We start from the raw sequence: 12,559 nt of genomic DNA, 5'->3' as shown, positions 1-12,559 counted from the left end.
AGGGCGTTTTCCTGGCTCACCTCTGGGATCCCCTATGTCTCGTTACTTTCTCTGGCCCACCCGTGACTGCACGAGTTTAGGACTGTGTCCAGCCCTGTCTTTCTCCAGCCTGGGGGTCTCTGAGAGCAGGTCTTGCTTCCAGTCCTACCTGGGGCTCATAATTGTCCCACCAAATGGGCTGGACAGAGAGTTGCCCTTGAGGGGGGACTGAAGGGGAGCAAGACTGCCTGGGAGATCCAAGCTTTACAGAGGAGGGGTCCTTGAACTAGGGCTCTGCCAGATGCATTGGGAGTTGGAAGATTTGCCAATCAAGAGAAGTTAGGGTTAAATGGCTCAGGGACTCAGTCAGTAGGATGGAACAGGGGAGGGGCTCCCTGGAGGAAAGGGGTGTGAGCCAAGGCCTGTAGGCCGGAACCTGGTGGGCAGGAAAGCCTGGTGGGCAGGAAAGCCGGGGAAGGGACTTCCCGCCAGTGCCTAGGGGGTGGGCAGGAAAGCCTGGTGGGCAGGAAAGCCGGGGAAGGGACTTCCCGCCAGTGCCTAGGGGACTACAGGGCTAGAGTCAGTCTTTACTCGGAGCCTGCACTTGTATGCCCCTCCCTGCCCCAAGGACTGGGTGGGGTGGGCTCAAGGCCAAGCTAGCTGGTCTCGGTCCACTCTAGGCCCTAACTCTGGGTCAACAAGGCCCAAGGTCACCCCTCCATGCCTAGGCCTCTGGACCCTCTCAACCACCGAAGGCCCAGGACTATGGGCAGGAAAGGCCTTCAAGAAGCCTCTCACTTCCCTGCAGCATGGCCCAGCCACCACACGTGTACTGTGGCTGGGCCCAGCCTGGTCACTTTGGGCCGATGAGACCCAGAGCCCCAAGTGTGTCTGTGGCCTTCAAGGAAGTCGACCCGACCTGGGAAGCCCATTCTGGAGCCCTGTTCCTGCTCCCCAGCCTCAACCTGGAATCATCCCTGCAGTGACAGACTCCGGGCCTTCCCCTCTCTGCACTGGGGGCCCGCAAGGGGCGGGGGTGGGCAAGCAGCCTCCCCACCCAGACTGCAGGCTGTCCTACACCTGGCCCCAGCACCATCTCTCAGCCTTTGTCCCACTGGCCGGGCTCAGCAGCACCTCTTCCTCAGTCGAACACAGCCCTCTCCGCTCAACTGCTCCAGGAAGGCCTACCTCAGGAGGCTGCCCACCAAGCTGCTGGCTGGAGAGTCTTGTCGCCCCTCCCCTCTAAACAGCCTGCACCCCCAACCCCCAGCCCTAGCAGGGACCTCAAACCTACCTACTCTGTGCCAGACCCAACCCCAGCACGTTCACCAGCTCTCAGCCTGAGTGGGGGTCTGGGCACCCTGGGAAGCTGATCCTGCCTTACACAGAACATGCCCGCCCCCTCAGGGCCTCCGGTGCTTCCCAGACCATGAATAATGCCGCAAGAACTCCTGGAGGGGGCCCAGCTGGGGCAGGCCACTACACCCCTGCCTCTGTGATCTGGTGTCCCTCGGATGTCCCTTCCCCAGGAGGCTGTGCATTCTCCTCCGGTGCTGGGGAAGCCCCGCTGACCCCCATCAGCCAAACCCGGGCCTGAGGGGCGTGGCCACAGCAGGGGGGAGGGTCTGATGAGAAGCACGCGAAAGGAAGGACGGAGACGTGAGAGAGGAGGTTAGCGATCACAGGGTGCTTGCTGTCTGTGGAGCAGAGCCAGATACCGACTATTTTTAGCCCCAAGGACCACCCCCTCCAGCATCAGAGGGGACCTAGCCCTTCCTGCTTCACGGCACCCTCTGCCCCGGCGTCCTGTGCCTCTGGAGACGTGGCAATCCCAAGGCCTCTTTGGGCCCGTCCCCACCGTGAGTCTGTTTCCCCGGGAGGCCAGGTCGCCCAGCTCGGTCCATCCCTCCCCGACCCCGGGCCGGACTAGCGCCCGCACGCCTGTCCTCCCGGCTCGGGCTCCCCGACAGCGCGGCGACCCCAGCGGCCCCATCCATTCATCATCGCCAGGTGAGGACACAGCTGTCCAGTTTAGGGGCGGGGCGCGAGAGTGGGCAGGTGTTGCTGGAGTGTTTCCTGCGGTGACCTGCCCTGTTGTGGGTGTGTCACCCTGAGCGGTGACAGCAGCCAGGTTCTGGGTGTCCTGGGGAGTTGAGACCAGGTCTGTGTCTGGAGGGTGGCCCTGCACTTCTGCTGCCTGCCCTGGCCAGTGTGCAGCCGAGTGTGGTCGAGCGTGTGCTTGGGTGTGGGTTCTTCTGAGTCTGTACGGGGACATTTAGGGCCCTATGGTGCCACAGGGAGGGTGTGGCTGGGAGTGAGTGTGTGTGTGCATGCAGTGATGGGTTCATATGATCACCATAACTCTTGTGTCCATCAGTAACCACTGGCCAGAGGGCTGGGTGCCCCCCATCTCACGCCCCCCCTCTTTTGGCCTTCCTGACAGCCCTGAGCGGTGAGCACTTCTCAGAAACCTATTGAACAAATTAGAAACTGAGGTTCAGAGGAACCCCATGCACCTGGGCCCAGGTTCAGCTCTTATCTAGTTACACTCACTGTACTCTCTTGGGTGGGGTCCTGGTTAGTGTAGCAAACAGGAAAAGTTCCCGGAAACTAAGCCTTGTGGTGAGGGGAGTTGGGGATGGGCCTGGGGACTGCAGCTGGCTCTGCCTTTACATGTGTGTCTGCGTGGGTGTCTGCCGCGGGCTCCGCCTTTTCGTGTGTGCGTATGGTTGTCCGTGGCCGCACAGAGGTGTGGAGGGGGTCCACGGGCAGCTGGATGTGCCTCAGGGCTGGGCTGGAACTGACTGATGCAGGTACTGGCTTGGCCCCTGCACTTTCATGCCAAGGGGTGTCATCCTTGGTCTCCTGGACTCTCTAGCAATTAGAAGACAGGAAATGTGGGAAACAGGCCGAGGGGCAGGGCTGGCCGAGGTCACACGCAGTATCGGGCCCTGTGTGCCTGACCTGGAGGTACGCGTGTGAACACAGCCAGGGGCAGGAAGGGCACCCTAGGCACCGCTGAGGCAGAGGCTCCTCGGCCGGCTGGAGCAAAGCAGGCCTGGGAAAACTGCAGAATGCCAGCGGGTGAGTTAGTGTCCTCGTTCTTCCCATTTCACAGAGGGGGAAACAAGCTCAGCAATGTGGAGTCCCCCTCGAGCTCGTGCACGCGCGCGCGTGTGTGTGTGTGTGTGTGTGTGTGTGTGTGTGTGTCCCTCCCCCGCTCAGCAATGGCAGATCAGGGACTTCCAGCTGAGCTTGTCTGAGACTCTCATCGCCCCTTGTGAAGGCTGGGTGGGCCCAGGGTGTGCGAACAGGCAGACCAGACAGGCTGGGGCTGGGGGGTGGGGGCGGGGTGTTGAGTGGCCGAGGGGCCTGTAGAGAGGTGGGTAGCTTGATGGGGGGGGAGCATGGGGAGGGCAGTAACGGTGATGGGGCAGAGGCGAGGACTGATACCTGGGAAACAAAGAAGAATCACATCCCACTGGGTCGTGGGGAGTCCTGTCCATTGTTCAGCCTCCAGTAAGGAGACAGTTGCAGAGACAGATGTCTGGAACCAAGGACCCAGCCAAACTCTCGCTGAAGTTCTGGAACCTCAGCCCCTTGGGATTCTGGACTCTGGAGGCCTTCCAGTTTTCAGAACTGGGAGCTTATTCAAATTCCAGAACCCCGGCCCTTCAAAGTCTAAACCTCCTCACTCTGAGCCATGGAACCCCGGGTTTGTCCAGCACATCTGGGCAGGGAATCTGAAGCCCATGCCTCCCATGAGGCACAGAGAGAAAGATGGATTTCCCCAAAGGCCACAATATGCTGCTTCTACCACCTGTGGCTAGGATGCAAACAGGTCCCCTGTAGGTTAGGGGCCCTGCCTGTTCTCAGGGCCAATGTGGGAGGGGAAGGGAGGCTTTGCCAGGTGCCTCTACTGGCCGGCTTGCCTAGGAAACCTGAGATAGCCCCTATCACCTAAACCCGTGGGAGGGGGGACTGGAAACCGCAGGCTGTGGCCAGAGGGATTCCTGCCAGTTTCCAGCCTCCCCCAGGCCACAGGCTCTGAGTCACAGGTTTGTTCCCAGACATGAGGGTATCTCAGGGGGGTGTGTCTCGGGTGAGTAAATGATGCAGGAGCTCTCGCAGGAAGGCAGGGACAAGGGGACCATGAGACACAAGAGGGGCTGGTCATTCCAGACAGAGGCCAGGGAAGTGGCTGCAGACACAGAAATGTCCCCAGAAATGTTCCAAAACGGCACATACCAGCTCTCGAGGGAGGCAGCGCCCTGTTCCAGGAGGAATTCAAGTGCAGGTCAAATCAGAGATGGCGAAGAGCGCACCCAGGCCTGGAGTGGAAGGCTAAGGTCACCGGTCACCATGGAAGGCACTCCCTCTGCCCGCTCCATCTCCCCACGCCTCAGTTATCCCACTCGAGGCCCTGCCACCACAAAGCGGCTGTGGCCTTGGCACTCAGCCTGGGATGGAAGTTCAGGGCAGCCGTCAGGAGCTCGATAATTTATGAGACTAGATAAGGAGCTGTGGAGCCAAGGGGCTGGGCCAAGGAGCGGATTGCAAGGCCGGGTGGGGGGCGGGGAGTAAGGGCTGGAGGCCACCTGCTGAGCACATTTGCAGGAATTGAGCACCTACAATGCACTAATGCACTAAGCCCTGTACGCAGATGAACTCACTTCTACCATGAGCCCCATTTTACAGGAAGGGACACTGAAGCTCACAGTGGGGACTTGAGGAGCCAAGGTTATTGAAAGGATATGTGGCACAGCCAGGATTTGAATCAGGTCTGATGAACTTTTTAAAAAATGTTATCCTCCCTTAGAAAAAATTCCAATGATTGCGAACCCCACACCCACCTGGCGTGGGCCTCCATCCAAAGGGCAGGATTTCAAATCACTGACACCCATTATGTGTAATGAGCCCCGAGTGTAAATTTCCAGTCAGCTTGGGCTGGGCTGTGTGACCTTGAACCGTTAGTTAACCTCACCGTGCCTCAGTTTGCTCACTCTGCAAAAACCAGATCATCATAGGACCTTTAACTGCCTTTGTGAGTTTTAACTGCCTGGCCCCTCCATCCCTGTTCCTCCCATGGTCCCGCCTCCCCACCCTTGCCCACTCTGATCCCTCCCCTGGGTGCACCCTCGAGGCCAGCACAAGGATGACCTGTGGGGTGTGCCTAGGGTGGAAGGCTATGGGCTGGGTGCTACTCCCATTTCCCGGGGTGGCTTTCCGCCTTCCCTGGTTTGCCCATTTGGGGAACTGGGAGCTGTTTTTTAATGTCCTCATTTTATTGCTACTTAACGTCCCACCTCTGCAATGGCCGATTTGTCCACACTTGCATTAGCCAAGCCCAGAGGTCTCTCTGGTTTTCTCCACCAGCCCCACACTGAGTAGTGGGTCCCTGCTGTTGCCTTTGTATAGCCCGTCCCTGGGGAACCTGTCACTCCAAATGAGCTGTTTTTGTTCCTAGAATGAAACTGGATTTCTGGGTTTGTTTCTCATTCTGTAAGCAATGCCTTGAGCCCTGGCTGGGGCTGCTCAGTTGAGTGGAGCACCCTCCCACACACCAAAAGGTTGCAGGTTCGATCCCTGGTCAGGGTGCTTATGGGAGGCAACCGTTTGATGTTTTTATCTCAAATCAAAGTCTCTCTCTTGCGTTCTCTTCCTTCTTTTCTATAGTCAATAAAACATATCCTCAGGTGAGGAATAAAAACAATAAAAAAGCAATGCCATGAAATAGGGAAAAAAGAATCCACATGATTTCCGAAAATTAAGAAATATTTAAAACCAAGAATATGATTTCAACATATGTGAGGAAGGGTCTCCCTAAAACACCAGTGGGTGGGGCCTCACCCTCAGGCACCCACAGGAAATTGTGACCTACGAAACTGAGCTCAGGGCCTTTACGGGGGCCAGCGACCTCTGGCTTGCAGCCAGCCCCCTGTCTCCCTGGACACATCCTGTCTTTACTGTGGCTGCAATCTGTCCTGGATGCTGTAGTCCACCATGGGTTTGGATGGAGACTGGCGGTGGGGAAACAGAAACTCAGAGAGAATAAATCATTTGCTTGGGGTCACATAGCAGGCGCCAGGGCTCGAGTTCCACCCTGGAGTTTCTTGGCCCTTCGCTTCAGCAGATGCTAACTGATGTCCTCCAGGGGTTCCAGGGAGACAGCACTGGTCCTAACCTTGAAGATTATTGATTCAGGGGCAGGACAGAGCAGGAGGTAGTACTATAATAACAGTGAAACTCAGGAGTGGGGAGTAAGATAAGTCAGGAAAGGCTTCCTTAAAAAGGGGGTTATTTGAGGTGGGGTATTGCAGGCTGTATAGGAGATCACCAGGGCCACTCGGATTAAAATGCAGACTGAAGCTCTGGCTGGGTAGCTCAGTTGGTTAGAGCATCGTCCCATGTGCCAAGGTTGTGGGTTCGATTCCCGAGTCCAGGCACATACGAGAAGCAACCACTGAATGCATAAGTAAGTGGAACAACAAATTGGATGTTTCTCTTTCTTTCTCTCTCCCTCCTCTGTCTCTAAAAAAAATCAACTTAAAAAATGCAGAATGAATCACAAGCAAATCATCTCTCTGCCCCTACCAGGTGTGCCAGAAGCAGTGCCAACCTGCCCTCCTGCAGCCTCGGCTCCATGGGGTGGTGACCCCCCGACTCTGCTCCAGCGCCATGTGGCCCAACAGCAGTGCTCTGGGGCCCTGTTTCCGGCCCATTAACATCACGCTGGAGGAGCGGCGCATTATCGCCTCTCCATGGTTTGCCGCCTCCTTCTGCCTGGTGGGCCTGGCCTCCAACCTGCTGGCCCTGACCGTGCTGGCAGGCGCCCGGCAGGGCAGCTCCCAGACGCGATCCTCCTTCCTCACCTTCCTCTGTGGCCTCGTCCTCACCGACTTCATGGGGCTGTTCATCACCGGTGCCATCGTGGTGTCCCAGCATGCCAACCTCTCTGACTGGCACTCCGTGGACCCTAGCTGCCACCTCTGCCGCTTCATGGGTGTGGTCATGGTCTTCTTCGGCCTGTGCCCGCTGCTGCTGGGGGTTGCCATGGCCTCGGAGCGCTACCTGGGTATCACGCGACCCTTCTCTCGCCCTGCGGCTGCCTCGCAGCGCCGTGCCTGGACCACCGTAGGGCTGGTGTGGGCCGCGGCGCTGGCGCTGGGCCTGCTGCCCCTGCTGGGCGTGGGCCGCTACACTGTGCAGTACCCGGGCTCTTGGTGCTTCCTCACGCTGGGCCCCGAGCCCGGAGACGTGGCCTTCGGCTTGCTGTTTGCGCTCCTTGGCAGCTTCTCTGTGGGGCTGTCCTTCCTGCTCAATACCATCAGTGTAGCCACTCTGTGCCACGTGTACTACGGGCAGGAGGCCGCCCAGCAGCGCCCACGGGACTGCGAGGTTGAGATGATGGCTCAGCTCACCGGCATCATGGTGGTAGCCAGTGTCTGCTGGATGCCGCTGCTGGTGAGTGGCCCCTGCAGGGTCTGCCCTGGGTTCCCACCATGCATGGTGACTGGGCCTCCATCCATCCAGAATGAATTTCAACCCTCAGAGTCTTGTCCATCGGAGAAAACGTGGACATGTGTCCCAGGGCCCACACTGGGACAACCTCCCTGGAGGAGCTCAAGAGCCAGACACAGCAACCCTTAAGCTGGGGCCGGGCCAGACGGCTTGTCCCCAGCAGCGCCCCAGCCTTGTCCAACACACAACGGCACTTGGGAAACCATTTTTACTAGAATTTCAATATTATTATAATTTATTTATTTTGTAAAGGATTTTCTCTTTTTCTTTGAAGATTTTATCTATTTATTTTTAGAAAGAGGGGAAGGAGAGGAGAAAGAGAGGGTGAGAAACATCAATGCATGGTTGCCTCTCGCAAGCCCCTCACTGGGAACCTGGCCTACAACCCAGGCACGTGCCCTGACTGGGAATTGAACCAGTGACCCTTTGGTTCCCAGGCCCATGCTCAATCCACTGAGCTACACCAGCCAGGGCAACATAATTTTTATTATAATGGTTATATATACATTATCATTAATTCTTATAGTATAATTAATACTTAGTTATATCAGTTATCATATAATATGGTTACATATTTTATATTATCTAATTAAGCACTATCTAATATATAATTATAATCACACATTATTAACACTTAATAGTTATGTCAATTATATAATATTTACATAAGTATATTACATATTATATAACTACACATACAATTTTAACTATATATAAGAATTAATATATTAATTATTAGATAATTACATTGTATTATACAATTGTTTATACATAACTTAAATGATATATCACGTAATATTAAGTGTAAAATTCAATATTTAATATACTATATTAAAATAGAACCCTGGCTGGTGTAGCTCAGTGGATTGAGCACAGGCCTGCAAACCAAAGGACTGCAGTTTGATTCCCAGTCAGGGCACATGCCTGGGTTGCAGGCCAGTTCCCAGCAGGGGACTCACGAGAGGCAACCATACATTGATGTTTCTCTCCCTCTCTCCTTCCCCTCTAAAGATAAATAAATAAATAAAATCTTAAAAAAAAGAATTATCCCCAATTAAAAAAATAATAAAAAATATAATAAAATAGTTAAATCTAAGAATTTAACATAAAATTAATATAAAATTATTATTTCTTTTTTAAGTATTTTATTTTATTTTTTTTTAATTTTATTTATTTATCTTTAGAGGGGAAGGAGAGAGGGAGAGAAACATCAATGTCTGGCCTGCAACCCAGGCATGTGCCCTGACTGGGAATCAAACTGCAGTCCTTTGGTTTGCAGGCCTGTGCTCAATCCACTGAGCTACACCAGCCAGGGCCTAAAATTATTTTTATAAAATGTATAAAATATAAAATTTAATGTATGTAGATCCCTTAAAGTAAAATATATAATATAAAATTAAATAATTTCATACACACTTTAATACTATACTTTCATAATATATTATGAAATGTTTATAAAATGTTAAATGTTTACTAGAACAATGCTGGCTGTGATGGTAACTCCAACTATTCGCACCTGCAAGCCTTTTTTCCCACCACATTTAGTTGTGCCAGGGGAGGAGCTGGAAAAGAGTGCGATTTTGTGGCCACATCAACAAGCTCAGAGCCCTGGCTGGTGTGGCTCAGTGGATTGAGCACAGACTGGGAACCAAAGGGTGGTTCGATTCCCAGTCAGGGTACATGCCTGGGTTGCGGGCAGGGTCCCCAGGATGGAGTGAACAAGAGGCAACCACACATTGATATTTCTCTCCTTGCCTTCCCCTCTCTGTAAAAATGAATAAATAAAATCTTAAAAAAAAACCAAAAACCCTCAGCCCCACAGAGCAAAGCAGTGACAGAATCAGTACTCACTCTGTGCTGGTGGAGGGGCGGGGCCGGAGGCTGGCCTGCTGCCTGGCTAACTGCTCTGGCCCTTGACAGGTCTTCATCGCCCAGACGGTGCTGCGGAGCCCGCCAGCCATGAACACAGCTGGACAGCTCTCTGAAGCCACGGAGAAACAGCTCCTCATTTACCTGCGTGTGGCCACCTGGAACCAGATCCTGGACCCCTGGGTATACATCCTGTTCCGCCGGGCTGTGATCCGGCGCCTGCACCCTGGCCTCGGTGCCCAGGCCAGGTCACTGTCATTGCAGCCCCAGCTCAACCGGAGGCACACCGTGGCATAGGGCCGGGGGCAGACATCAGTGGTGGCTCTGGAAGGACAGCCAGACAGAGTGCCCTGCCGGCGCATCCCCCATTCAACCTCGATCCTCCCTGGCAGTCATGTCTGCCCATTCTGAAGTCCAGGAGCTGGCAGTGCAGGATGGACAGAGGGATCGAGTGGCAGGGTTGTGAGCTATGTTCCTTCAGCCCTGAGGACCCCCAGCTCTTCCCTGATCCCCTTTTCCAAGGCCCTTCCCTTCTCTCAGCCCCCTCCCAACTCCAGGAAGGGTGAGGGGGGGATGTAACAGAGTGTCTGGAGGCAATTAGACTTGAAAGCCTTCCCTTCAGAAGTCCTCAGGAAATTGGGGGTTCTGACCACTAAACATGACCTATTCTCTGAGGAGCAGTTGATCCCCTTTGACACCTCAACCCAAGAAGGCTCTGTCTAGAAAAGATTGAATGTAAATGGGCAGGACACCCCGTCTTTTGCCAAAATATAGCTCTAAAATGAAGCCCGGCTTTATTTTCCTTTGAGTCTGGAAGTCAGTTGGCATTTGTTGAAGTTCGGTGAACCATGCTGCTCTCCGGCCGTCCAGCAGCTGAGAACTGGACAGAGAGGCAGAGGCTGCCTCAGTTTCCTCTCCCCGTATCCTTTATTGCGTCGGATCTCCTGGAACCCTCCCTAAAGCCCCTAGAGAGGGTCCTGGTCTTAAACCCATTTTGCACATGAGGAAAAGAAAAGGAGAGCCCTGGCTGGTGTGGCCCAGTGGATTGAGTGCCGGCCTACAAACCAAAGGGTTCAATTCCCAGTCAGGACACAAGCCTAGGTTTAGGCTGGGTTCCCAGTAGGGGGCACACGAGAGGCAACCACACATTGCTGTTTCTCTCCCCCTAGGTTTAGGCTGGGTTCCCAGTAGGGGGCACACGAGAGGCAACCACACATTGCTGTTTCTCTCCCTTGCTTTCACCCTCCCTTCTCCTCTCTCTAGAAAATAAATAAACAAAATCTTAAAAAAAAAAAAGAAAAAAGGAAAGAAAGGGAGAGACACACGCAAGACCATGAGATGATGCCTGCTTCCTCCACTCTGGATGGAATCATTCCCTCATAAGCTTATCGTTCAGCCATTCATCCACCTAACACTCAGACTACCAGTGCCTTGAACAAACAGCACCTGGCCCACAGTAGGTGCTCAATAAAGACTGACTAAATGGACAAATGAATGGAGCTTTTGAGGAGCAGCATGTATGTGCAAGTACATGAATATGTGCACAGTGAGTACTTGTAAAGCACCTGGCACACAGTAGGTACTTAAGAAGTAGCCAGTGTTGTCATAGCTCCCTAGAGCCTCATGCCTGTTGCTTCCTCTGCTTTCCACCAAACTCTCTCAAAAACCTCACACCTGGCCCTGCCTGATGTAGCTCAGTTGGAACCGTCCCAGGAAGCAAAAGTTTGCCAGTTCAATTCCCAGGCAGGGCACATGCCTGGGTTGTGCTTTTGGTCCCAGTCGGAGCGTGTACAGGGGCAACCCATCGATGTTTCTCTCACATCAACGTTTCTCTCCCTCTCCTTCTTTCTCTAAAAATAAATAAAATCTTTTTTAAAAAGATTAAAAGTAAAAAAAAAACACACACCACATGACACACCTGGCTGCATGTGCCTTTATTCCCATGAGCCCTCGAGGTACATGAAGAGCAAACCATTCCCTGCCCCCTCCCTTTCCCCTCCACAGGCCTGGGATCTGCTTACACCTCCCAGAGCCAAGCCCAATGAAACTGAAGCCCGTTTCCATTCTCCCTCCCACCACCTGTGGGGGAATGAGGTCACCTGCTGCTTCTGGGGGACCTGAACTGGGAGAGGATGGAGAGTGGGTGGGGTCCACCAGGGGCCAAAACTACGTAACCACCAGACTACTGCTCCCTATCATGGGAAAGGGGCTCTGACCCCCACAGAGCAGTTCCTGACTCCCTATGTATGGGGGAGGGGGCGTGCTCCTGACCTGGGGGTGCAGGGGGCTGGGACCGCAGGAGGGACACCCTAGAGGCAGAACTAGGGATGACAGATGCGGTGGGTGGAGTGGACTTATGGGGCCCCAGCTGGGGCTTGGGGAAAAGGGCTGGTTTCTTGGGAGCCAAGGGGGTCTGTAATGGTGGAGCCAGGTGGGAAGGAGGTGGGCTTCTGCCCTGGCCAGTGCTGGCCTGGGTTCCATGTACCAGATCATGGGGCTGGGGCTCAGGCTGAGAGATTTTGCTAGGGGCTGGAGCAGAGGCTCTGGGTGGTGGGCCTGGGGGCTGAGGTCGAGTTGGGGGAATGAAATCAGACTGGGTTCTAGGGTCAAGGGCAGGGGTCTGTGGGCAAAGCCCATTTCTAGAGCTGAGCTGGATTCTTAAGCTGGTCTGGGTTCTGGAGCTGGATTGGGTTTCAGAAGCAGGCTGAGTTCTGGAACTATGGTGGATTCTAGAGTGGGGCTCAGTGTTGAAACTGGTCTGGCTTTTAGAACTGGGCTGGGTCTCAGAGCTGAACTGAATTTTGGAGCTGGTCTGGGTTCTGGAACTGAGCCGAGCTCCAGAGCTAGGCTGCATTCTTGCATTGTCCTGAGCTCCAGAGCTGGGCTGAGTCTCAGATCTGAGCTGCATTCCAAAACCAGTCTGGGTTCTGGAACTGGTTTGGGTCCCCGGAACAGGCTGGGTTCTGGACCTGAGGTGGGTTCCAAAGCTGGGCTGTGTTCTTGAACTGGTCTGAGTGTCAGAACTGGGTTGCATCTCAGAGCTAAACTGAATCCTAGGGCTCGGCTGGGTTCTGGAGTTCATATGGGCTCCAGAGCTGGGCTGCGTTCTTGAACTGGTCTGGGTCTCAGAGCTAAATTGAATCTTGGTACTAAACTGCCTTCTGGAACTGAGCTGGGTTTCAGAGCTGGG

At 54.1% G+C, this 12,559-nt stretch overlaps 1 protein-coding gene across 2 annotated transcripts; it reads left to right on the top strand.

Moving 5' to 3' along the window:
• The first annotated feature begins 1,604 nt into the window (after positions 1-1,604).
• On the top strand, positions 1,605-10,166 carry TBXA2R (thromboxane A2 receptor). Of its 2 annotated transcripts, none has more exons than XM_037042518.1 (3): positions 1,605-1,989; positions 6,577-7,443; positions 9,421-10,166. In XM_037042518.1, the coding sequence occupies exons 2-3, from the start codon at positions 6,658-6,660 to the stop codon at positions 9,664-9,666; spliced, it is 1,032 nt and encodes a 343-aa protein (XP_036898413.1). In that variant the 5' UTR covers positions 1,605-1,989; positions 6,577-6,657; the 3' UTR covers positions 9,667-10,166. The 2 variants fall into 2 exon arrangements, with proteins under 2 accessions (XP_036898413.1, XP_036898414.1); XM_037042519.1 differs by having other exon boundaries at positions 1,847-1,989; positions 6,550-7,443.
• The last annotated feature ends 2,393 nt before the right edge of the window (positions 10,167-12,559 follow it).

Source organism: Sturnira hondurensis, unplaced genomic scaffold, assembly GCF_014824575.4.
Source record: "Sturnira hondurensis isolate 20B ecotype Veracruz unplaced genomic scaffold, ASM1482457v3 Scaffold0003693, whole genome shotgun sequence".
NCBI classification, from domain to species: domain Eukaryota; kingdom Metazoa; phylum Chordata; class Mammalia; order Chiroptera; family Phyllostomidae; genus Sturnira; species Sturnira hondurensis.
Note: the sequence above shows the minus strand (reverse complement) of the source record. Positions and strands in the feature narration are given on the sequence as shown.

Coding starts and splice junctions, on each gene's coding strand:
- TBXA2R (XM_037042518.1), top strand. CDS start 6,658: ATGTGGCCCAACAGCAGTGCTCTGGGGCCCTGTTTCCGGCCCATTAAC. Junction 7,444..9,420: donor TCTGCTGGATGCCGCTGCTG/GTGAGTGGCCCC, acceptor GGCCCTTGACAG/GTCTTCATCGCCCAGACGGT.